The sequence below is a fragment of the Anthonomus grandis genome, chromosome 16, assembly GCF_022605725.1.
Source record: "Anthonomus grandis grandis chromosome 16, icAntGran1.3, whole genome shotgun sequence".
In the NCBI taxonomy this organism is placed as follows: Eukaryota; Metazoa; Arthropoda; class Insecta; order Coleoptera; family Curculionidae; genus Anthonomus; species Anthonomus grandis.
This window is the reverse complement of record NC_065561.1, coordinates 20596782-20624478: the sequence shown is the minus strand read 5'-3', so window position 1 is coordinate 20624478 and position 27697 is coordinate 20596782. Positions and strand designations below refer to the sequence as shown.

The 27697-nt window shown below is 29.1% G+C and overlaps 1 protein-coding gene across 4 annotated transcripts in view; it reads right to left on the bottom strand.

Annotated features, from left to right (window-relative positions):
- Positions 1 to 27697, bottom strand: part of LOC126745679 (probable nuclear hormone receptor HR38) — a 207149-nt gene that overhangs the window by 7403 nt on the left and 172049 nt on the right. Inside the window, exons 3-9 of one of the 4 annotated variants that reach the window (XM_050453642.1) lie at positions 22272 to 22421; positions 17715 to 17827; positions 17316 to 17537; positions 17005 to 17258; positions 12227 to 12442; positions 11945 to 12165; positions 11620 to 11881 (exon numbers count right to left, since the gene is read on the bottom strand). In XM_050453642.1, coding sequence (XP_050309599.1) covers positions 11620 to 11881; positions 11945 to 12165; positions 12227 to 12442; positions 17005 to 17258; positions 17316 to 17537; positions 17715 to 17827; positions 22272 to 22421 — 1438 coding nt within the window. The remainder of the gene's footprint in view (positions 1 to 11619; positions 11882 to 11944; positions 12166 to 12226; positions 12443 to 17004; positions 17259 to 17315; positions 17538 to 17714; positions 17828 to 22271; positions 22422 to 27697) is intronic. The other 3 variants (XM_050453644.1, XM_050453643.1, XM_050453645.1) reach the window with 3 other exon arrangements.

Genomic DNA, 27697 nt, shown 5'->3' with positions numbered 1-27697 from the left:
TTTCTTGGTTAATTTTTTTGTTTATTCGAAATATATTAAGCCTTAATGCTTGAGAAAAAATAAATTGTTTGCAGATGACACGACGATAACTTATTTACTGAAACTCAAAAACACGGAAAAAATATTTTAAATAGAACCCACATGTTGGGCGCCAACTTTGCTCCTATTCCAAACTAAGATATTCTATTATTCCAGATAGCAAAACATGGAATTTTCAATTTTCTTCTGCTCGAAAATTATACGGATTTCCACTGGAAGTAACATTCATAATTTAATCGAAAATTTTCTAAATGCTTGGCAAATATGAATAATTATTTGAAATCCTATATTTGTTGAAAAAATAATTACGTTCAATACATTGAAGGCATATAAAGTGACTGCAAAACTCTGGAACTAACTTGTAAAAAATTTTATCTAATTTTTCATTAGATCAGGCCTATGTTTAGTTGAGTGATTTTAAGAGTGAATATAAAAATTGGGAATTTCATTTGTATATTAAAACGATTAATTTACCACAATTTTTTAGCAATAAAGCAAAAAAAATATTATATTAATAAATAAAACCTTGTTTTTAGTGAAATCATCACAGTAAGTACAAATATTATTTAAAATATAACAACGTCCCGATATAGGCGTTCCACTGTGGCGTCGATTTTTTATGTTTTTGTGTTTCAAACAAAACTTATTCCAATTATTTGTCTTTTAATTTTTTTGTAAACCAAAAAAATATTCCAGGCATTGAAAGTGATTTTTTGTTCTCCTATTGGAACCGAGATTTCCTTCCAGACATTTGTAAATACGAGTAAAAAAGTGAATAAAATAAAATAATATTATTTCTGCCTGAAATGGAGGCAATAATTTGTCAAATTTCTGGATAGGTCAAGTCTCTAAACTAGAGCAAAAGAATTATTAATAAATATTTTAATCCGGTTTTCCTAAAGTGACCTGGAAAACGTTTTATGTGATGAATTTCTGTATAGATAAATTGGCACCTCTGTATGTTTTTATTGTAAATTTCTACTTGAGATATCACTAGTTTTATAGCCTTATAAAAGGAATGGTATTTTTTCCTTGCAACTGTACCAGGTCAATTTTTTTTTTTTTTTTTTTGGAATTTTCGTGTTCTTGTAAACTAGAAACTAAGGAAGAGAGAGCAGTAACAGTATATGCGTTGAAATATGTAAAAAAAAATTTTTGCAACTTGACAAGTATTTTCTGCAAAAAAAACGTTTTTTATTAATCTTACCCTTAGCCCCCCACCCACCCCACCCAACTTACCAGTAAGAAATTGTTTGCAAAAAATCATTGTTTTTAAAATAATACGCATGAATAATACACGTTGGTTTCCATCCAGTCTAATAACACAGTTTGTTTATTTAAATTTGATATATTTATGTAAATATATATTAATAAATACTTGGGGTGGGTGGGGGGGTAAGGGTTTTTTTGATGAAAAATTTGTGTTTATTTAATGTTTATTTACATTTGATATAATTTTGTATATTAATATTAAGTATGAAAACAGCGTCATTAGATTGGCTAATATGGACGAAAAACAGTGATTTTTGAGAAGAATTTCATCAATTATTTGAGGTGTAATAATCAAGTTTAAAAACTAGATATGTAATTCTCGTGTCAATTTTTTAAATGTCAAAATTTTCTCCCTTTTGTAAACAGAATCGTATATAATATACGTATATTCCACAGCTTAATAGATATACATTGACCATATACGGTTGATAAATTAAAAAAAAATTACTACTAAAAAATCATTGAATAAATATACATTTAACGGTAATAATATATGATGTGTTGCTTGGGCACTATCTTTTTCCAGGCATTTGGAGTATTTGTTTTGGTTCCTTTCTGATAAATAACCACTAAATTCTTCCAGGGATTTAAGTGAATTTTTTGATTTTCCTGGGAAAAGTAGGGGTACGGACGAGGTTTTTATGCATTGTACGGTTTAGCCTCCAGGAGAGCCCAAATTTTCAAGGCTTTAAAAAAAATACTTCCGGTACCCTGATGGTATTAAAAAAGCTTCCAAACCCGCACCACTTTAAAGCCTTTTATATCTAAAAATTTCAATGCTCTATCTTTATCCGTTCCTAACAAACTTTTTGAATTTTTTCCTCTTCAACAGCTTTAAGAACCGAGATTAAAAAACAACTAAATTAAGAATAGAGTGTTCTACATTGTTCATGATGCAAGCCAGTCCAGGCAAAACTTTTCCAGTTATCTCGCTCCTATTCTTGTTAATAGTCTAAGAACATTTCTCTCCGACTAAAAAACCACTTAAGCTACAGTTGTAAAACAAATTGCAATAAATTAACAACAACAAGGCTCTTGACAAGTCCACTGCTGGTTCTCAAGTAAAAACATTCCTCTCTTTTTGCCTCATGTAGAATTTTCAATAAAAAGAAAAAGTTACTAATTGACCCACTTTTTTAAATAAAATATTTCGTAAAAAGCGATGATTAATTAACCGCACAACATACGTATGAACCAGCTCCGTCCAATTATCCCTTAAAATTCAAACAACTGTTCTTGTTCGATGTTTTATTAATTCCCTTACGAGCAACATAAGAAAATGAAAAAATAAAACAGCCCATTGACAAGCGAGCGAGCAACCTAACCACCTGTTAAAATATTAAAACCCATCGGTTTCATAAATAATTTATTTTACCGATACAAACGTTGATTGAAATCTGGATTTTATGGTTTTCTTTACGTAATTGAATCGGTTTTGATCACGAAATAGGGGGGGATATACACACACTTAACAACGACACTTGAGTAATGATTCCTTAATATTTTACAGTTTTTTTCCATTCACCTAAGATGAGTTGTTTTTGGGATGCTTGGACTTATTAAATGAAATATTTTGGACCAGGATCAATGAAGCTCAATATCCTTAAAAGACGCTTTATAAACTCTGTAGCAGGTCGTTTTCCTAATATTCTAATGCTAATTTTATTAGTCTATATCGAGTAGTTTTCGAGAAATTTTAATTTTTGGAGGGCATGGACTCTATAATAATTTTTTTAAGTCAAAGAGTAATTAAAGGCATATATCTTCAGAAATCCTATTTTAAATTAATTTGAACACTTAATAAAACTTAAAGTCGACTGTTTTCTCATCATGTTATTGTTAATTTTACTACTGTAAGCCCGATAGTTTTTAGGAAATTTCTATTTTTTGGATGCCTGGTCTTAAAAATCAAATTCCTTGGACCAGGGGTCAATGAAGCTCAATATCCCCAAAGGTTCAATTCAAATCGGTTTTGACTCTGCACAAAGTCTGTAGCAGGACGTTTGCCGAATATTTTAATGTTAACTTGATTCATCTACGTCGAGTAGTTTTTAAGAAAATTCAACTTTTGGAGGGCGTGGACTCTATAATTAGTTTTTTTAGATCAGAGAGTAAATAAAGACCCATATCTCCGAAGGTTCTATTTTAATTAATTTGTACACTTAATAAAACTTGTATTCGATCACTTTTCCATTATCGTACTATTAATTTTATTACTCTTAGTTAGATAGTGATAGAGAAATTTCCATTTCTTGGATGCCTGGTCTTAAAAATCAAATTTCTTGGACCAAGGGTTAATAAAGCTCAATATCCCCAAAGGTTCAATTCAAATCGGTTTTGACTCTGCACAAAGTCTGTAGCAGGACGCTTTTCAAATATTCTAAAGTTAATTTGAGTCGTCTACATTCAGTAGATTTTGAGAAACTTGAATTTTTGGAAGGCATGGACTCTATAATTGGTTTTTTAATTCAAAGAGTAATTAAACGCATATATCTCTAGAGGTCCTATTTTAATTAATTTAGACACTTAATAAAACTTGTATACGAATACTTTTCCAATATTGTACTATTAATTTAATTACTCTTAGTGAGATAGTGATAGAGAAATATCTATTTCTTGAATGCCTGGTCTTAAAAATCAAATTCCTTGGACCAGGGGTCAATGAAGCTCGATATCCCCAAAGGTTCAATTCAAATCGGTTTTGACTCTACACAAAGTCTGTAGCGGAACGCTTTCCAAATATTCTAATGTTAATTTGAGTCGTCTACATTCAGTAGATTTTGAGAAACTTGAATTTTTGGAAGGCATGGACTCTATAATTGGTTTTTTAATTCAAAGAGTAATTAAACGCATATATCTCTAGAAGTCCTATTTTAATTAATTTGGACACTTAATAAAACTTGTATTCGATCGCTTTTCCATTATTGTACTATTAATTTTATTACTCTTAGTTAGATAGTGATAGAGAAATTTCCATTTCTTGGATGCCTGGTCTTAAAAATCAAATTTCTTGGACCAGGGGTCAATGAAGCTCATTATCCCCAAAGGTTCAATTCAAATCGGTTTTGACTCTGCACAAAGTCTGTAGCAGGACGTTTTCCTAATATTCTAATGTTAATTTGATTCGTCTACGTCGAGTAGTTTTTAAGAAATTTTAATTTTTGGAGGGCATGGACTCTATAATAATTTTTTTAAGTGAAAGAGTAATTAAAGGCATATATCTTCAGAAATCCTATTTTAAATTAATTTGAACACTTAATAGAACTTAAAGTCGACTGTTTTCTCATCATGTTATTGTTAATTTTACTACTGTAAGCCCCATAGTTTTTAGGAAATTTCAATTTCTTGGATGCCTGGTCTTAAAAATCAAATTCCTTGGACCATGGGTCAATGAAGCTCAATATCTCCAAAGGTTCAATTCAAATCGGTTTTGACTCTGCACAAAGTCTGTAGCAGGACCTTTTCCCAATATTCTAATGTTAATTTGATTCGTCTACGTCAAATAGTTTTTGAGAAATTTCAATTTTTAGAGAGCGTGGACTCTATAATTAGTTTTTTAATTCAAAGAGTAATTAAACGCATATATCTCTAGAGGTCCTTTTTTAATTAATTTAGACCCTTAATAAAACTTGTATACGAATACTTTTCCAATATTGTACTATTAATTTAATTGCTCTTATTGAGATAGTGATAGAGAAATTTCTATTTCTTGGATGCCTGGTCTTAAAAATCAAATTTCTTGGACCAAGGGTTAATAAAGCTCAATATCCCCAAAGGTTCAATTCAAATCGGTTTTGACTCTGCACAAAGTCTGTAGCAGGAAGCTTTCCGAATATTCTAATGCTAATTTGATTCGTCTACATTTAGTAGTTTTTGAGAAATTTGAATTTTTAATAGGCATGCGCTCTATAATGACTTTTTTAAGTTAAAGGATTAATAAAGGTCCATAACTCCAGAGGTTCTGCGTTAATCAACTTAAACCTTTAATAAAACTTTTTTAATATTGTACTATTAACTGTATTACTCTAGGTTAGATAATCATAGAAAATTCTTTATTCTTTGGATGCCTGGACTGGAATATTAAATATATTGGACCAGGGGTCAATGAAGCTCAATATATCAAAGAGTCCTATTTAAATCCCTTTAAAGACCATTAAAACAAAAAGAGAAAATATGGATTTCTTAATATTTCGCATCAATTTTTTGCTCTTATATCGCGGCTGACATTTTACAGGAGCGGATTTTCCGCTTTCCTCGTTGTTCCTGATTTTCGCAGGAAGGTACCTAATAGCCTCCCATCCCGTTTTCTTTCTTAAAAAGCAATTTGTCCGGTTTTGTAATGTAATTTTATTTTGTGTTGGCTGATAATAGGGAATTACGGAGAAATTTCTGTTACTGTATTAGGTGGTAACAACAGGTTAAAATGGTGGAAATATTTGGTTTGAAGTTTTGTTGGAATATGCGTTTTTTATCCTAATGCATGTTTGTACGTACGGAAATAGATCGGACCTTTAGATTAAGAGAAAAAAAAATAAAACCTTCATTAAGCACTTAATATAAAATTTTCTGTGCAATTTAAAGTGAATACATGCCAAAACATGTGAAAACATAAGTAAATAAATTGAAAATTGAACTAATTCCATAGTCCGACTTCCATATTTTGCCTAGAAAATGGGAACGGGAAGGAAAGATGTAAAAGTAGCAACATCTAGGTCTACTCTAGTTGATGGGGTTATTTTAACGGGAAAATCGTTGAATTTTCTCTTATGGAAAAAATGCATTTTTTGTTTATTTCGTGGTTGTATTTTATTAAAGTCAAGAAGAGATTCCAATTATCCACAATTTAAAAATGAAAACACTACCTCAATTTTTTCTATTGTAATATGTGAGCAAAGAAATGCGTTTAAAAATTTAAAAAAAAATCATTTTAGTAGCTAGAGCGGTTTTTGAGATTTTTAATTTAATCTCAAAAACCGCTTTAAAATTGTTTCTAAATTATCGCGATTCTTGAAGTTTTTTCAATATATAAAAAATCGGGACACCCCGGCGATGTCGTAGAACTCGGTTTCAGATGCCCAGTAGTTTTCCCAATAATTTAGTATAGGACTTATCTGGTTATACCTCGAAAAAAAAACGCGAGAATTCGAGCCGGTTTTTACTCCGTTAAAGAGCTTCCAAAGATTTTCAATAAGGCTCAAGTTCGAATAATGAACTACACTGATATAGTAAAGTAGTAGATGGATACACAGTCTGTTTTGCAAAATGTACTATAATATTGCCAAAATTAGTTTATTTTCTGTAAATATATTTAAATATTGAATGGAAGTCCAGGCCTAGAAAGTGGCTTGTCAAGCCCACATTTTCTGCATAAATCTAAAGTATTTCTTGGATGTAAATGTACCCTTTTGGCATTTTTTTCAAAAATTGATGAATAAAGGGAAAACTAGAAGAAAATTTTAAACAATTTAAATTTTTTTTGACCCAAATACATCTGTACCTTGGAATAAAGATAATTAAATATTTGATATTTTTATTATAGTTATTTCTAGTGAATACATTAAAGATATTAGTATTTTCTCCAGAAATCGGCAAAATTAGAGAAATTTCGGTCCAAAAACTAAGAGAATTCGAAAATACACATTTTTTGTTTAATAAAAAGAGTATTCTTTTAATTATATCTACTTCTGGATATTTTTCAAAATTTATTTAAAACAAAAAGAGAAATTTATATAAAAAAATAATTTTATTTTTATATTATAGACATTTCTGGGCAGTGACAATCACTTTCCAAAGTTCTCAATCAATCAGTTTTTTTTTAAAATTTTCCGGCTTTTTATGTCCTCCATAATTTTTTTAGAGTATTTAGACAATTACGGTAATTTTCCATTAAATCTCCTCAAATTTTTTTCCAGGCATTTGACGTAAATTTAGGTCCTCAAAAGATTGACAATTTTTGTTGGCATTTTCCAGGCTTCTGGAGTATTTGAAATAAAATTTCGTTCTATTACAATTATTTTTAAGTTTTCCAGGCGTATCTTTCAGGTATGGGACGTAATTGTTGATTTTCGAGAAATTGAAAATATTTATTTATGTATTCCTGGCTTGTCGCTATTTTTATGCCTTCTAATACGTACATTTTTTTAAATTTCTAGGTAGTTACTGTAATTTTCCGATTTATTTCAGTAAAATTAAAATGGTTATTTTTGTTTCATATTTTCAGATATACATCTTACGTTTCTTCCAGGCATTTGGCGTAATTTGTAGCCTTCGATTGATTAAGAATATTTATTTCCATTTTTCAGGATTTCTAGAGTTAGTTAGTTCTTCTTATTTTTCTAGGCATTTAAAAGTTTTTAATTTTTCCAGGCATTGGACGTTATTCTTGTTTTTCCAGGGTTTGAAAATATTTATTAGCGTTAGATTGCCTAAATGAAATTGAAAAAATTTTTTACTTCTACTAGGCATATTTGATTCAACCGATGACCTTTTTTTGTTCAGGTTCTAATTACTTGAATATAATTAAAAAAAAAATTGGTCAAAACTTCCAGATAAAACTGCTTTGATAGTCCAGAAATTGCATCCAGGCTTTTAAACCGTTTTTTTTTGTTTTTTTTTCAGGCAGCTACAGTTGTTTGAAAGAAATTTAAACAAAACTTAATTAGAAGAAAAATCACTTTAATATCCATGCAGAATTTCAATATCTGTAGAATTTTAGAAAAATTATATATTTTGAACTATTATAATCCCTTCCAGACAGTTGCGAATTTTCGAGGAAATCCAGGATTTTACAGTGGAGTTTTTATGTCTTCCAATGAGATGATATGATGGAAATATTTCTTTAAAGTCACTAAAGTAAATTAAAAATCCATTTTACTCCATTAAAAGGCCCATTGTAGAAAACCGTCTCTTAAAGTGTCAACTCTGGAGCCTTGGAGATAAACCTTCTTTAGACTGTCAATTTGACTAGAGTAGGATCTCTGGAAAAGTTTTACCTGGACTGCTTTATTACATGGACAATATTTGTTGAAGACTCTCTTCTTAATCTATCTGCTTCTTAATCTCGCTGCTTAAAACTGTCAAAGAGTCAAAGAGAAAAATTCAAAAAGTCCTTGCTCGCGATATCTTAAGAACGGATGCAGCTAAAGAATTCTAATTTTCAGGGTTAAATGGTTTTTAAGTGGTTCAAGTCTGAAAGCTTTTTGAGTACCATTTGGGTACCAGAAGTATTTTTTTTAAACTACTACTTTGGACTCTCTAGAGGATAAATCGTACGATGCACAAAAAAATCCACCATAAAGAAAAAGAAGAAAATTTTTTTAAAGGGTATTAGTGAACTCTAGGTTAAAAAAAATTATACTAATATTGTCAAATCTTAATTTAGGAAATTTCGCAGCGCTGCGAGGACTCTGGCCACGAACAAGTTATTTTAAGTAAATTTTTTTTAATGTTTAATATTATTTCTCACCTAAAGTTGAATAGTAAAATCGTACTAAAAATGCCTTGCAGCACCAAGATATTGTAAATTATTGCAATTTAAATACATGCACACTTTTTTTTTTTTTTTTTTTTTTTTTTTTAACATGACTAATGCTGAAAATCAGATAACTGAAAAAGGTGTGCCTAGACTACTTTGCATCATATACAACATTTGTAAAACGCTCTCTTCCTAATCTAACGCAATTTGTTTTATAATTTTATCTTTGGTCGTTTTCGAGTAATAATATTTGTTGAAGAATCTCTTCCTTTAAAGTCCTTGCTCGCGATACCTTAAGAATGGATGCAGCTAAAAGATTAAAATTTTTAGGGTTAAATGGTTTTTAAGTGGTACAAGTCTGAAAGCTTTTTGGGTACTATTAAGGTACTGAAAGTATTTTTTTCAGAACCTTGAAAGTTCGTAGTAGTTCAAATTTGGTACAATTGGTACGGTGGTTTCAATTTAAATGCAAAAATTGTACAAATCATCGGAATTGCGTGAGGATATTGAAGATACTTACTCACTAAAACAACTCTTTTTAAGCCAAGTTAAATACACTAAAACAAATAACTAAACTACACCAAAACCCAAAAAAAAAAACAACCACTAACCACCTGCATCTCGGCTCCTGTAGATATGTTGTGCATGTTACAACACACTTTTTTTTTTTTTTTTTTTTTAAGCTCGACTAATAGCAAGATAATTGAAAAAGGTGTGCCTGGACTGGTTTACACATAAACAAAATTTGTAGAAGACTCTGTTTTTGATCTATGGGCTTTTTATTCTCGCTGTTTAAAACTGTCAAAGAGGAAAAAATTCAAAAAGTCCTTGCTCGCGTTATCTTAAAAAAGGATGCAGCTAAAGGATTGAAATTTTTAGGGTAAAAAGATTTTTAAGTGGTTCAAGTCTGAAAGCTTTTTGGGTAACATTGGGGTACTGGAAGTATTTTTTTCAGAACCTTGAAAGTTCGTAGTAGTTCAAATTTGGTTCGATTGGTACGGTGGTTTCAATTTAAATGCAAAAATTGTACAAATCATCGGAATTGCGTGAGGATATTTTTTTTAAGACAAGTTAAATACACTAAAACAAATAACTAAACTACATCAAAACCCAGAAAAAACAACTACTAACCACCTTATTTGCGAACTATCGATAATCGATGATACTGCTGAGATTGCAACTGGTAATCGATTCGTGTAGTATATTTCGTGCATGTTACAACACACGTAACAAACGTTTTTTTTTTTTTTTTTTTTTTTTTTAATTAATTTAACTAATAGCAAACTAAAAAAGGTATGCCTGGACCTTACTTTTATCTTTGGTCGTTTTCGAGTAATAATATTTATTGAAGAATCTCTTCCCTTAAAGTCCTTGCTCGCGATATCTTAAGAATGGATGCAGCTAAAAGATTTAAATTTTTGGGGTTAAATGGTTTTTAAGTGGTACAAGTCTGAAAGCTTTTTAGATACCATTGGGGTACTGGAAGTATTTTTTTCAGAACCTTGAAAGTTCGTAGTAGTTCAAATTTGGTACGATTGGTACGGTGGTTTCAATTTAAATGCAAAAATTGTACAAATCATCGGAATTGCGTGAGGATATTGAAGATACTTACTCACTAAAACAACTCTTTTTAAGCCAAGTTAAATACACTAAAACAAATAACTAAACTACACCAAAACCCAGAAAAAAAAACAACCACTAACCACCTGCATCTCGGCTCCTGTAGATATGTTGTGCATGTTACAACACACTTTTTTTTTTTTTTTAAACTCGACTAATAGCAAGATAATTGAAAAAGGTGTGCCTGGACTGGTTTACACATAAACAAAATTTGTAGAAGACTCTGTTTTTGATCTATGGGCTTTTTATTCTCGCTGTTTAAAACTGTCAAAGAGGAAAAAATTCAAAAAGTCCTTGCTCGCGTTATCTTAAAAAAGGATGCAGCTAAAGGATTGAAATTTTTAGGGTAAAAAGGTTTTTAAGTGGTTCAAGTCTGAAAGCTTTTTAGGTAACATTGGGGTACTGGAAGTATTTTTTTCAGAACCTTGAAAGTTCGTAGTAGTTCAAATTTGGTACGATTGGTACGGTGGTTTCAATTTAAATGCAAAAATTGTACAAATTATTAGAATTGCGTGAGGATATTGAAGATACTTACTCACTAAAACAACTCTTTTTAAGCCAAGTTAAATACACTAAAACAAATAACTAAACTACACCAAAACCCAGAAAAAACAACTACTAACCACCTTATTTGCAAACTATCGATAATCGATGATACAGCTGAGATTGCAACTGGTAATCGATTCGTGTAGTATATTTCGTGCATGTTACAACACACGTAACAAACAATTTTTTTTTTTTTTTTTTTTTTTTTTTTTTTTTTTTTAATTAATAATTTAACTAATAGCAAGATAACTGAAAAAGGTATGCCTGGACCTTACTTTTATCTTTGGTTGTTTTCGAGTAATAATATTTGTTGAAGAATCTCTTCCCTTAAAGTCCTTGCTCGCGATATCTTAAGAATGGATGCAGCTAAAAGATTAAAATTTTTGGGGTTAAATGGTTTTTAAGTGGTACAAGTCTGAAAGCTTTTTGGGTACCATTGGGGTACTGGAAGTATTTTTTTCAGAACCTTGAATGTTCGTAGTAGTTCAAATTTGTTACGATGCACAAAAAAACGTTTACAACTGTTTCAATTTATGTGCAAAAATTATACAAATTATCAGAACTGCGTGATGATATTGAAGATATTTACTCTCTGAAACGAGCCAACTTAAATACACTAAAACTACACCAAAACCCAGAAAAAAAAACAAAAAAAAACAACCACTTACCCCTACCTGTTATAAGTGTAAGAGCGCATAAACAAGCGAACGCAGATATGTCGATTTCCATTGAATGCAACCCGGCACAGAACTCCAATATGCCGTGAAGCCATTCCCCAAAAGACCGTTGACACTGTTGCATATCCAGCACCACCCCGTTACAAAACGTCAGTTTGGTATCGTTCGGATGCGTCCTGTAGCACAGCCTCAAGATGAACAGCTCCAGGTAGGCCGATTGGAAGAGCAGTTCGCGATCTTCTTGGCAAATGTCCTAGAAAAAAACAAAAAAGTTTTTTAAGAGGGTTTCAATAAAATAGAGGGAAGAATAGTTTACCAAAAAGCCCGGAATCTTGTCGGCAAAACTCTTGATAACGTCCACCGAGGTCGTGAGTAAAGCATAAAATTGCTGCACCTTCTCCGCCTCTGAGATCACTGGTTCAATGGGGGTCGGCTCCATATACTGGGAATAGTCTAAATTCGCTAAATCTGGCGTCGTATCTACATGGGCGCGCACTAAAGCCGTTATTAAGGAAACCGGCGGACTTGGAGGTGATTCTGAAGCAAAACAAACAAGAAATCACTCATCAGTACATATAGTCATTGCACCAGTACTCACCTTGCGGTGATTTCGGCTTGGAGGGTAACCGTCCTCTTCGACCCTTCAATGAATCGGTTCGCACCACTTCTTTTACCATACCTACGGCTAAACACTTTTGAAACCGACAGAACTGACATCGGTTCCTTCGCCTTTTGTCTACCGGACAGGCCTTGTCCGCAAGACAAACGTATTTCGAGCCTTTCTGTACTGTCCTCTTGAAAAACCCTTTGCAACCTACCAGAGAAAACAATTTATTAGCACCATTCTATGAAAATCCACTAAATGACTAGCACTCCAAGTAGCCGATGATATTTAAGGTGTTTTTGTAAATTTCCAAAGTTTCTCTTATTTTTTGACTAAAAGCTAAATATCATTTCCTTTACAAGCACACTTGAAAAATACATCGTAAAGTACATTCCTTTAATTTGAATATTAACTATATAATTTAAAGATTGATTGTCAATTATCCTACTTATGCTCTGAAAATTCTACTGCACAAAATCTACTCAAGAAAGCAAGATTGCAGAAGCGAAATATAACAAATGTTCTGTGTGTGTGTCAAGTGTTTTTAGTCGATTATGCCCTAGTTAGGCGCTTGTTTTATTGTGCTTTTAACAATTAGATTATTAAACAATTATATAAAAATTTATACGGTGCTAATATTACATATTCATTAAGTTTTATTCACTAATTAAATTAAATCTCTCTAATAATATTAGTTATTCTGACCTAATTATTCTTGTAAATTAACCACTAAGAATTGTAAATATTTTTAGTTATTACTAAATTTTTTCTATTATTCTTTTATTTTAATTTTGATAAGGAATACAATACTAAAAGAAATTTTTTTTATGCATACATCCGATAATTTTCGGGAAAATGAGGAAACACTTCTAAGAGTTATTTTCTAGTATTTTTTTTTGGAAAACTGTTGAACTTAAATATTATTTTTGTATTGTGTTGTGTATGATGCGCATTGATTTTTTAAACAAATTTTATTATTTTTTATAATATTTATTATATAAATGTTTTTTTCCAATTAATAGTTATCTAGAAAAATAATTTAAACCAAAATTATGAACATTGTTCCAAATGTTTCCAGAAGGGACAGTTGGATATAACCTTTTTCCAGTATATTTTTCAAAAAAGATTTATTAGACTTTTTTAAGATTTTTTTGCCTGTTTTAACAATTTGCCAAAAAAAAAAATTTTTTTTCAAAAAAAATATTTTTTTAATATTTCATACGAAAATTTTTCAAAAATCTTCTATAACTTCTTTATTTTAAGATTTACGGCTAAATATTATTCTTTGTGATTTGTTTTGTTTTTGATTGGGACTTTAATGCTAAAAGAAAATTTTCAATATTTCCAATAGTTTTTAAGAAAATTAGGAAAAACTGTTAAGTAGTTTTTCCCAATTTTCTGAAAAACTATTGGACCTAAAAATTATTTTTCTATTGCATCTAATGCGGATTAATATTCCAAACAACTTTTGTTTTAACAATATTTTTCTCCAATTAATAGTTTTCTAGAAAAAAAATAAAAACCAAAATTATAAACATTTTCCCATGGGAACCCCTTTGGATTTTTTGAGGACGATTTTTTTAGGAAAATTGGGTATAAGTTTTTTTTGGTACGTTTTTAAAAAAAAAATTATTAGACTTTTTCAAAGCATTTTGAGTGATTAATCACCATTTAAAAAAAATTAAAATTCTTGAAAAAAAAATTTTTTTTCAAATTTTTTACCTAAAAATTTTCCAGTTTTTCAAAAATCCTCCATAACTTCTTTATTTTTAGATTTTCGACTAAATGCCATTCTTAATCATTTGTGTAATTTTTGATTGGGATTCCAATGCTAAAAGAATATTTTCCATATTCCCAATAATTTTTGAGAAAATGAGAAAAAACTATTAAGAGGTTTTTCCTAATTTTCTAATAAACTATTGGACCTAAAAATTATTTGTCTACTGCATCTGATGCGCATTAATATTCCAAACAACTTTTGTTTTAACAATTTTTTTCTCCAAATAATAGTTTTCTAGAAAAAAAATAAAAACCAAAATTATAAACATTTTCCCATGGGAACCCCTTTGGATTTTTTGAGGACGATTTTTTTAGGAAAATTGGGTATAAGTTTTTTTTGGTACGTTTTTAAAAAAAATTTTATTAGACTTTTTCAAAGCATTTTGAGTGATTAATCACCATTAAAAAAAAATTAAAATTCTTGAAAAAAAAATTTTTTTTCAAATTTTTTACCTAAAAATTTTCCAGTTTTTCAAAAATCCTCCATAACTTCTTTATTTTTAGATTTTCGACTAAATGCCATTCTTAATCATTTGTGTAATTTTTGATTGGGATTCCAATGCTAAAAGAATACTTTCCATTTTCCCAATAATTTTTGAGAAAATGAGAAAAAACTATTAAGAGGTTTTTCCTAATTTTCTAATAAACTATTGGACCTAAAAATTATTTGTCTACTGCATCTGATGCGCATTAATATTCCAAACAACTTTTGTTTTAACAATTTTTTTCTCCAAATAATAGTTTTCTAGAAAAAAAATAAAAACCAAAATTATAAACATTTTCCCATGGGAACCCCTTTGGATTTTTTGAGGACGATTTTTTTAGGAAAATTGGGTATAAGTTTTTTTTGGTACGTTTTTAAAAAAAATTTTATTAGACTTTTTCAAAGCATTTTGAGTGATTAATCACCATTAAAAAAAAATTAAAATTCTTGAAAAAATTTTTTTTTTAAATTTTTTACCTAAAAATATTTCAATTTTTTCAAAAATCCTCCCTAACTTCTTTATTTTTAGATTTTTGACAAAATGCTATTTCTTATCATTTGTGTAGTTTTTGATTGTGATTTCAATGCCAAAAGAATATTTTCCATATTCCCAATAATTTTTGAGAAAATGAGGAAAAACTATTAAGAAGTTTTTCCTAATTTTCTAATAAACTATTAGACCTAAAAATTATTTTTCTATTACATCTGATGCGCATTAATATTCCAAACAACTTTTATTTTAGCATTATTTTTCTCCAGTTAATAGTTTTCCAGAAAAAAAACAAAATCCAAGATTATTAACCTTTCACAAGGATACCCCTTAGGATTTTTTGTTTTTTGGGAAAATTGAGTATAACTTTTTTCTGATACATTTAAAAAAAAAAATTAGACTTTTTTGAAGCTTTTTGAGCAATTAATTAATTTATTAAATAAAAATTAAATTCTTAAAAAAAATCAATTTTTTTCAAATTTTTTACCTAAAATTTTTCCAGTTTTTCAAAAACCCTGTATAACTTCTTTATTTTTAGATTTTCACTTAAATGCTATTTATTATCATTTATGTAGTTTTTGATTGGGATTCCAATGCCAGAAGAATATCTTTCATATTCTTAATAATTTTTGAGAAAATAAGGAAAAACTATTAAGAGGTTTTTCCCAATTTTCTGAAAAGCTAATGGACCTAAAAATTATTTTTCTATTGCATCTGATGGGCATTAGTATTCCAAACAACTTTTGTTTTAACCATTTTTTGCTCCAGTTAATAGTTTTCCAGAAAAAAAATAAATTCCAAGATTATTAACATTTTTCCAAGGATACCTTAGGATTTTTTGTTTTTTGGGAAAATTGGGTATAACTTTTTTCAGGTACTTTTTTCAAAAAAATTTTATTAGACTTTTTTGAAGCTTTTTGAGCAATTAATTAATTTATAAAATAAAAATTAAATTTCTCAAAAAAAAAATTTTTTTCAAATTTTTTACCCAAAAATGTTTCCATTTTCTCAAAAATCCTTCATAACTTCTTTATTTTTAGATTTTCGACTAAACACCATTCCTTATCATTTGTGTAATTTTTAATTCAGATTCCAATGCTAAAAGAATATTTTCCATATTCCAAACAATTTTTGAGAAAATGAGAAAAAACTATTAAGAGGTTTTTTCCAGTTTTCTGAAAAACTATTGGACTTAACAATTATATTTTTATTGTATCTGATGCGCATAAAGATTCTAAACAACTTTTATTTAAACAACTTTTTTTTCCGATTAATAGTTTTCCAGAAAAAAAATTAAAACCAAAATTATGGACATTTGCCCAAAGAACCCGATTTTTCGAGGATGATTTTCTTGGGAAAATTGGGTATAACTTCTTTCTGGTACATTTTTTAAAAAACTTTTATAAGACTTTTTTGAAGCATTTTAACCAAATAATCAATTTATAAAAAAGAACAATTTAAAAAAAAAATAATTTTTTACCTAAAAGTTTGCCAATTTTTCAAAAATCTTTAATATCTAATTTATTTTGAGGTTTAGGACTAAATGTCATTTTTTATCATTTGTTCTATTTTTCACAAGGATTCCAATGCTATAAAATAATTTTCCATATTCCAAATAGTTTTGGAGAAAATTAGGAAACACTATTTAAAGGTTTTTCTCAAACTGGCATCTTCGACTGGGAATTTTGGCAATTTTGTCCCTGGCATTTTTATTCACAAAATTGAACTAAAAACTCTAGAGTTCTGTTCCCAAAAATCAAGTGAGTCTGCACACTCACCTTGAGGTCATCACTTCTCATCATTAAAACCCTCAAAGCACTTGTAATTTTCAGCACTAAGTACCCTATAAGTATACCTTTTGAAGAAGATTCGTATACTATCGAAAACAAAGACAATCGGTGCTTAACTATAACAGATATTAATTAAGTAAAAACATGAAAACTTTATAATTTGACCCTTAACAGACTCTTTCGTTTGCGCATTTAATCGGCCACTTAAATATGGTTGAGTTGTACTTACCTTCACAAGTCCTCACACCATAATGCTGACAAGCGGCGGTATCACCACACACAGCACAAAGCTGTGAGGGTGAGGGAGGTGTGGGACCCTTCGAAGACTGAGGCAGAGGCTCCGAGGGTCCTCCGGGTGAGGAGGCGGCCGACGAGGGTGCACTGGGACACGGACCCACCATACGTAACTTCGGTGATTCACTGCTGCTGGTAGACTCGCTTCTTTGGAGAGGTAGTGAGGCTCTTCTTTGCCTAAAAGGTAATCTAAAGTGAGAGGATCTTTATTTCATATATGGTCGGTTAGTCAAGCGGCCTTATTACCTGGGACTAAGCGATGTGCTGACGTGAAGCTCGGTGCCAGAAGGTACTTGGTAACTAGAAGGTAACGAGTAAGGTTCCCCACCTTGGGCCATAAGGGTGTCGAAGCCGGGGCTGCAGGTGGGCGGCGGAGGGTAGTACGGACTCGTCGCCGAGTACTGATGGAATTGGGGGTAGTCGTAGTGGTGGGCGGACGAGACCGGATGGTATGGGGCGACATTAAATCTAAACCAAGAGTTGCTGTTATAGTAATTTAGAAGTCCATACTGGAGTGACACAATTAAGGTTAAACAAGGTTGTCGTTCTCCCTACAATAAATGATAAACCAATATATTACAAGTCTATAGACTTTTAAGAACGACAATCTTGATTAACCTTTTTAGTTGCTCTTATGTTATTTACCCGCATTCCTCTTCCATTTTGAACTGTGGTGGCGGCGGTTGCTGGGGGGGTTGTTGCTCGGAGGGTTGAGTGGATAGACTTTGTTGCTGTTGTTGAAAAAGGCGATACGTTTCCTGTAAATAAACGGTATTAAATAAATTAATATATAAATACAGCATTTTGAGTAAAAATTAATCAATTACTTGCATGAAACAATCAATCAATTTATTATCCCTAACAATTTATTAATTCTTACTTTGGTTCTGCTTTAATGTTTGTTCGTCAGTATACAGACTGATGCAGAAAGCGAGTTTTCAATCCGCATTGTATGTATTATGATCGAAATTTGAATGCTATGCTTTTTAATATATCCATATATCTAATTTCTTTTTATAGATAAAATACCATCCGAATTTCCAATTGGATTATTGATTTATTGAGAAAATCGGATTTGTTTTTTGCCTTTTCCAGGCTTTTGGTGTAATTTTTTGGGTTCTATTGAAAAGGGTTTTTTATGTCCTTTGCAGGTATCTTCCACTTAGGTCCAGAAACTAATTAACGAACTTTGTGTTATTTGCCTGGAATTAAATGAAATATTACTTCAAAGATCTGGAAATTGATTTTCCAATAACTGACATATCTAAAGAGGGCTAATTTTTCTCTCACTTCTTCCTGGAGTTTATGTAACTTCTTATCGATGTTATGTTTTGGGAGTAATTTTCAATTCATTGACTTTGACATAATTAATAATTCCTTTTACAGTTTCTTTAAAATAAATTTTTTACTATAATTCATTGACTCATTTTGTACTTGTATTCCAGGTTTTTGAAACCCTATCTTCCTGAAATCTACAAATAATTTATAAATAGTCCAGGCCTTTAAATTAACTTTTAATTTTATTCCTGTCAATTGGATTCTTGCTCCATTTTATTCCAGGCCCTTGTAGCAATTTGTTTCTCCAGTTTAAAGCAATTTTGTTATGAATTTCGTTCTTCTAGAATAATTTTCAAGTTTAATAATCTTCAAAATAAATTAATGGTAATCCTATAGCCTGGACATAAAAATACTAAAAAAACATATTAAAAGAAAACAACCCACATGTTGGGCGCCAATTTTCCTCCCATTTTTGTCGTAATAGCCTGGACTATATTGTTTTTATTATTAACCCTGCCACTTTGATCCATATGTAATAGAGTGAGAAACCGATTGCGGGTTTTAGTCCGGGTGCACGAATGTAATAACTTTTGAATTAACAAGTACTTATCTACTTTAATAAACTTGTAACTGTCAAGAGATTGAATAAATTCAGATTTATGTCATAACAGCCTGGACTATAATGCCTTTGCTATTTGTCTTTTCACTTTGACCCAAAGGTAATAGAGTGCAGGTTTTAGTCTGGGTGCATTAATAAATTAGCGGTTTTATTAATGAACGTTTTTAATTAACAAGTACTTATGTACTTTAATAAAATTCTTTATTTGTCATATGATTTTGTATTTCTTCTAATTTTTTATATGTAAATTTTAGGTTTTCCAAGGATATGAATTATGAAGTTTTTCGCATTTTACAGTATTATCTAAGTATTGGAAGCCAGTTTTCAGGTCTTACTTAATTTTATTCCAGTCATTTTATCTAATATTTTAGAAATCTGAAGTAACTGATTATATTTTTCCAGATTCTGGAGTAATTTTTCCAGTCAATTTTCAGTTCTTCTATGCGTTTAAAATCATTTTATGTTCACGAATTTGAAATTTTCTGTGTTACTAATTTTCGTATTTTTCAGGCATTTAGGATACATTTTTTGGTATTTCTGGTATTGGAAATTACGTTCGGCCTACTTTCTAGATCCTCAATATCTGAAAAACACAAAAAACTGCTTTATATGTTGGTTTTCGCTTAAAGACAATTATTTATTACTTCATATATATAGGTTTACGTTGTATACGTTATGTACGATACGTTTCCTGTAAGTAAACCGTATTAAATTAATTAATATATATACTGCATTTATAATTGGTGCAGTATTTTGAGTAAAACTGAATCAATAACCTGCATGAAACAATCAATCAAGTTATCATCCCTAACAATTTATTAATACTTACTTTGGTTCTGCTTTAATGTTTATTCGTCAGTGTACAGACTGATGCAGAAAGTGAGTTTTCAATCAATTATGAGTCAAACCATATGTATGTTTTTGATCGGAATTTGAATGCTATGCTTTTTAATATGTCTATATATTTAATTTTTTTTTATAGATAAAATACCATCCCAATTCTCAATTGGATTATTGAGCTATTGAAAAAAGTGGATTTGTTTTTTTCGCCTTTTCCAGGCTTTTAGTGTAATTTTTTCGGTATCTATTGAAAAGCGTTTTCTATGTTCTTTGCAGGTATTTTCCACTTTATACTAAATTAACAAATTTTGTGTTATTTGCCTGGAATTAAATGAAATATTACTTCAAAGATCTGGAAATTGATTTTCCAATACTTGACATATCTAAAAAAGGCTAATGTTTAATTTTCTATCACTTCTTCCTGGAGTTTATGTAATTTTTTATCGATATTATGCTTATGTAAGTAATTTTCAATTCATTGACTTTGACGTCATTTTAATTTTTTTTTAAATTTATTTTTCTTTACAGTTTCTTTTAAATAAATTATTTAATGTATTCCAGGAATTCAGATTTATTTTCCACTTTATTCCAGGTTTTTAAAACCCTATACTCCTGAAATCTACAAATAATTTGTAAATAGTCCAGGCCTTTAAATTAACTTTTAATTTTATTCCAGGCACTTATGGGATTATTTTTCCATTTTATTCCAGGTTTTTGTAGCAAGGAATTTGTTTTCACAATTTAAAGTAATTTTTTTATAAATTTCTTGCTTCTGTAATAATTTTCAAGTTTATTCCAGATAACCTTTAAAATAAATTAATGATATTCCTATATTAATGACATACCTATGTTTTGCATTAAGAAGGGAAAAATTATTGGTACGCAGATGATACAACAATAAATTATTGCATCAAACTTAAAAATATTAAAAAAATATATTAAAACAAAATAACCTACACGTTGGGCGCCAATTTTCCTCATAAAATTTAACAAATTTTGATTATAGTAATTTTTTAAATTTATTTTTCTGAGTTTTTGGGACTCTATTCTTTGGCTTTTAAATGAAATTTTTAATATGTTCCATGAATTCGGACTTTCGAAACGAATTTATTGGAAGAACTCTTATACCAATTTTGAAATCTCTAACTTTCTTATTTCCAGAGATATAAGCATTTATTCTCAACTTCCAAGGCAAAATTCTTCATTTTCCAAATACTTTTATAGAAATGCTAAAATAGGTGTTCAATGAATTTTTTAGAAGAACTTGCTTACCAATTTTCAGACCTGTAACTTTCTTATTTTTAGAGATATGAGCATTTGGTTCCAAAGACTTTCAATTTATTTAAAAAAAAATTCTCAACTTCCAAGGCAAACTTCTTCATTTTTCAGACACTTTTATAAAAAATGCTGAAATAGGTATTCAGTGAGTTTTTTAGAAGAACTTGCTCACTAATTTGCAGATCCGCAACTTTTTTCTTTTTAGAGATATGAGCATTTGGTTCCAAAGACTTTCAATTTTTTTTTGCAACTTTTAAAGCTGATTTTCTTATTTTTAGGTAATTTTTAGAAAAAATGTTGAATTGTGTTTTCAACGAATTTATTGGAAGAACTCGTATACCAATTTTCAAATCTCTAACTTATTTATTTTCAGAGATACAAGCATTTGGTTCCGAGAACCTTCAATTTTTTTCAACAAATTTGTCTTAACTTCCAAGGCTTATTTCCTAACTTTAGGGCAATTTTTGAAAAAAATGCCGAATAACGTATGCAACAAATTTATTGGAAGAACTTGTGTGTAAATTTTTAAATCTCTAATTTCTTTTTTTTAAGAGATATAACCATTCAATTCCAAGGACTTTAAGTTTTTTCCAAAGGATTTTTTTTTCAACCTTTAAGGCTGATTTCTTTACTTTTAGGTAATTTCTAAAAAAGATGCTGATTAATGTATCTAATGAATTGACTGAAAGAACTCGTATACAAATTTTGAAATTTCTAACTTTGTTATTTTTAGAGATATGAACGTTTTGTTCCAAGGTCTTTCAATTTATTAAAAAAAAATTCTCATCTCCCAAGGCTAATTTCTTCACTTTTATGAAATTTTTGAAAGAAACCTGAAGCAGGTGTCAAATGTATTTAATAGGAGAACTCGTGTACCAATTTTCAAATCTCTAAGTTCCTTATTTCCAGAGATATAAGCATTTTATCCCTAGAGGATGTTCTTCTAATTAAGACCAAGTTCCAAAAATTAAAGCCAGAATTTGTAAACGTTTTTTTTTTGAATTTTTATGCGTTTTATAGCAGCCCTGAAAAAACCCTTCTCCTTCCCATCTAGTTTATTTATTAGCATTTTTTTAAATGAAAAACAGAGGTCCAGAGCAAAGGGTTATCATGACCACAGATAACTTATGACTGTTTAATAGTCAAAAAATAAACTTACAATGGAAGTTTTTCCATAGAAAACTCACCTGGAAACTGGGTAAAGGGGCGGGTGACACTGGGGGCGCGAGGGCAACGTCGGCAAACGGATCGAGCTCTTCGGGAGGCAGCACGGCAGACGGCTCGTCCGAAAATGGCGCATTCAGCAGGTCGGCAAAACTGCTAGATCCAAATTGAGTCTGTAACAAGACAATTTTCTATGCAATTAACCCTGATATTTTTAAATTTCTCTATTGAATACTTTTTACATAATGTCAATTATAGCAGGTCAAGAATATGCTTATTAGCAAACGTTTCAAACGTTACACTAACTAAGATGTATTTTAGCTTTTCATTTAATTCCAAGCATTTGACGTACATATTTCAATTTTTTTCATTGTCATTTGTCTAAGTAATTATGAAAAATAAATTACTCGTTGAAGGGTTATAAAAAATAATGTTTATTGCCCCCCTGTTACATAAAAAAGAAGTTATTTCGCCCGTTACACACGCAAACACCCGGTAAATTATCCTCTACCTAAAATTACAAAACACGCGTATAAATCTCACATTTTTGCCGTTGCTTAATAAATAATTTATTTTATTTATTATTCATAAATTATAAGCTTTTAGTAATTATTAATCGTTTAACTAGGCGCAAGTAAATAGTTTATATTAATAGAGCGGACTGTGTTTTTCTATTCTGAGGAATTTTGTTTACTCGCTTTAAAATATCGCCGACTAATGCCAATCACTGTATGTACGTTTATAGGGAATTTGTAGTAGACATAATTTATTTATTTTTATTAAAATACATTAGAAAATCTTCACATCACAATAAATATATAAATTTAAAAATTAATAATAAATATAAGGAGTAATACTATATAATTGAATTTGTTTAGTGGTGGTTAATTTATTTCTTTATTGAATTTCTATAAGTTATTTAAATTTTTTATGTAAAACGTCTTTCTAGGGTAAATTAATGATTTTTTTAGTATAAGTTAATATTCATGTGATTTACAGGTATTTTTCACAATAGGTAACTCACTTTTGTAATCGCAGAAGGGTTTATTAATTAATTATAAAAAGGTTAATTAATTGGGAAACAAATTGGATTGGCCAATAATTTTAAAATTAAATGCGCATTTTTTATGCATAACTTTAAGGAACATGAGGCACGTTTCTTTAATAAGTTTTCAGATATACGTATATTAATTATTATACTTAGTATGTGGTGGTACTCGTACTAACGAAAGTGTGTTATTTTAATTATTATTTTTATGATTTTTGGAAAATCTATTAGTTTTTGTATGTAGCTATTTATGCTGAATCATGAATATTATATTATAAATATTATTATTATTATTATTAAAGGCGTAATTTATTAATCTTGCTTGAATAGTCAGGAGGACCATAAAGTGAATTCGTATGCATTAAAAAACATTGAAATATGTACGACAGATGTATGGAATTGATTTAAAAGTAATGCCAAAAGCCTGGAAAATAGGAATAAGTCGTTGAAATTCCTGGAAAATTTAATACATTTTAATTAAAACAAATATATGCATAAACCTGAAAATTGACTTTTAATGCCTGGAAGTCCTAAAAATTACCCTAAATGTTTGAAATTAAATGAACAGTAACTTCAGATGCCTGGAAAGAATATGGAAAATATTTACTAATTCCAGGAAGACAAAAAAAAAATTCTATATATTTGGAAAATAAAACCCTTTTTTAGAGTCATTTTTTACTTTATTCCAAGTTTTTAAGACCCTATCTTCCTGAATTTTAAGGATATTTTATATGTAATTCAGGCCTTGGAATTATTTGTTAATTTTATTCCAGGCACTTGGATTCAGTCTCGATTTTATTCCAGCCTCTTACAGCAATTTTTTTTTTAGAATTAAAAGTAATTTGATTATGAATTTAGTGCTTCCGGAATAATTTGCAAGTTTATTCCGGACTCTCTGTAATATAAATTATTAATAATCGTGCACTTGTTTTTGCACACAACGATAATTTATTATACAAAACTTGAAACACTGAAAAAGGTATATAAGAAAAACCCACATGTTGGGCGCCAATTTTCCTCCTAAACCCCAAACGTGGAACATATTAAAAATTACTCCAGAGTCTGGAAAATCTAAATAAACGTTTTAAATTCCTACAAATATCCCTTTAAATACCTAAAAACTGACTTGAAAAAATTTTCTACTATATAAACTGTACATTTTAGCACTTAAGTATCTATTTATAACCATTTATTATCATTTTATGGCATAGATTTTAACAATGTTTCAATTTTTAACACCTACTTGAACTTGCTTGTGCTTGTCTACTGTTTTATCTAATAAATTTCTACATTTAATATTTTTTTTATTTTGTTAGCCACTTTTGCTATATAGTTATGATAATAAACCAAATTTTTTTTGACTTTAGATGTACCATTTTAAAAATTAAAAAAAACATTAAATTAGGTCATTTTTTGTGATAGAAATTGCCTGGAATAAAATAAAAAATAACTTTAGGTGCCTGGAACAATTATATTAACAATACCAGGAATTTTTTCCTCTTTTACTATCATTCAATTATTAATTTATTCCTTCCAGGCAGTTGAGGCATATTCAATACAATCCATCGATGTCATATTATGTTTTTTCTCTCTCTTCTTTCCATTGGTTTTCTGGTTATCTTGCTCTCTCAAAAATCCAAAAAAACATTAAGTTGTGTCTTCTTATTTTCTGGAATCCACACTTTTTTATCTTTTATTCATTTCAGACAGTTGTACTCATTGTTCACTGAAAATTGCAAGTTTATTCCTCTTATTTATTATTCCTCCTGTTTATTTTTTAGACTCTCTGTAATATAAATTATTAATAATCTTATACTCTGCACTTGTTTTTGCACACAACGATAATTTATTATACAAAACTTGAAACACTGAAAAAGGTATATAAGAAAAAACCCACATGTTGGGCGCCAATATTCCTCCTAAACCCAAAACATGGAACACATTAAAAATTACTCCAGAGTCTTAAAAATCTGAATAGACATATTAAATCCCAAAAAATTTAATAAATTTAAAAAAAAAAAAATCAAGGACCTAAAAACTGACTTTCAATGTCTGGAAGATTAAAAAAAAATTTCTATATATAAACTGTACATTGTAGCATTTAATATAATTTATTTATATAATAAATTTCTAAATTTCATTTTGTAATATTATTTTTTTAATAATAATATTTCATAGGTAATTAATTAACTATAAAATCGTTAATTAATTATGAAACAAATTGAATTAAATTAACAATAAAGTGTTTTGCAAGTATTGCTCCTGATTACAGAGTGACATTATTTTTTTAAATACACTCCTGTACTATTTATTCAATTTTCTAAAATTACTAAAGCCCTCATTTCTTTGTCTTACGCATTATTATCAATATAAGCCTGTCTTTCTGACAAGAAAGTTTATAATGCATAACTAAAAGGAATCTGACGCACGTTTCTTTGATGGGTTTTCAGCTACTCTTACTAATGAAAGTGTGTTATTAAAACCTATTATTATTATTGTATGTATTTTTATTTTAATAGTAATTAATATTGTAGCTATTTTTGCTAAATAAAGAAAATTATTAAATGTAAGAGGACCATAAAGTGACTTCGTATACGCGAAGAACATTGAAATATGTACGTCAAATGAGTGGAATTGAATTTAAAATAATGTCAGAATCCTGGAAAATATGAATAAATCTTTGAAATTTCTGGAAAATTAATTAATTTTTAATTAAAAAAAAATTATGTAAGAAATTAGGTAATTTTTTTTAAAATTTTTGCGATCCTTATTAATTAATTATAATCCTATGCTCTGGAGTTTTGTGTGGACCTACGTTTTCTATTTAAAAAAATTACTTGTTTGTAAATGATACAACGATAATTTATTAAACAAAACCTAAAAACATTAAAGAAGAAAATAGTTAAAATAAATATCCTACATGTTGGGCGCCAATTTTCCTCCCGAAAACTGACAACAGATTGACTGCAAAAGCTTTAAAAAATTTGGAACAAAATAAACATTACTTTAGAGCCTTTTAAATCCCTAAAATATTTAATAAATTCTGTTAAAATGACTGGAATTAAATTAAATACTACGTCAAAGACCTGGAAGCTGACTTTCAATAACTGGAAGAACTATAGAATCCTGGAAAAGACGAAAAACTGCAAAATTCAAGTTTTTGGAATACGTAAAAGATTCTTAATGGTTGGACATATAAAAAAATTGGAAAAAACCTGGAAGATCTATAAAATTAAATAAAATTGAAGAAATTACTCCAGAGTGTGAATATTTTAAAAATTAACAAATCCTTGGAGGAATTTATAAATTTCGTTAAGTACCTGAAATATAATAGAAAAATGTACGTCAAATGCCTGGAATTAAGACTAAAGTAAAATAGAAAATTATTTTAAAATTTTTGGATGGCACGAATAAAGCTGGAATATTGTAAAAACCATTTAAAGGAATTGTCTAATGATATATATAAAATAGTTATTTATATTTTCCAGGTTTTTAGAGTATAAATTTGTAGGTATAGAATGCAATGAAATGTAAATAGATGTAATATAATATATGTAGCTATTTAACTGGATAAGGTAATCTTGAAGATACTTCATAAGATAAAAAGTTTTTTTTAGGAGACTTACCTAAAAACTGGATAAGGGCTAACAGGAGAATAAAAAAAAATATTTAAAAGTTATGGAAAACATACAAATTTAAATATCTGGATACAAAATGACGAGTAATGACTGCCTGGAATAAAACAAAAATTATTCCTAAAATTTTTGACAGGTCTAGATCGTGTTGGAATAACGTAAATTACTATTTTAAACCTTGGAATATAAATGAACAATAAATTTATTTACTCGGAAACAAATTATTTCTAATGCCTGGAAAGCATAAAAATGACTTCAAAAGCCTGGAAAATAATAGAAAAATGTACATCAAATGCCTGGAATAAAATTAAAAAATTATTTAAAATCTTTGGAATACATACAAAGTCCCAAATGTTTAAATATAAAATGAGCTGAAATACCGAAGAAGTAACTGCTTGGAATAACGTAAGAAGCTACTTTAAAAATTGAATAAAAAATAAATTTATATACTCGGAAACAAATTTTTTCGATATTTGGAAGTGATGTCAAAAGTCTGAAAAAAAGGAAAAACGTACATCAATTGCCTGGAATTTAAACACAAATAATACAAGTGCCTAAAAAACATAAAAAATTACTTGAAATCTTAAGGAAAAAATACATGAAAAGAGCTAAAAAACCCGATAAATGACCGCCTGGAATAAAATAAAAAAAACTATTTCAAATCCTTGGAACTAAGTAAAAACCTACTTCACATATTTGCGAAGCATACAGAAAATTATTTATGATAACCCAGAGCACATAAAGATGACGTCAAAGACCTGGAAAA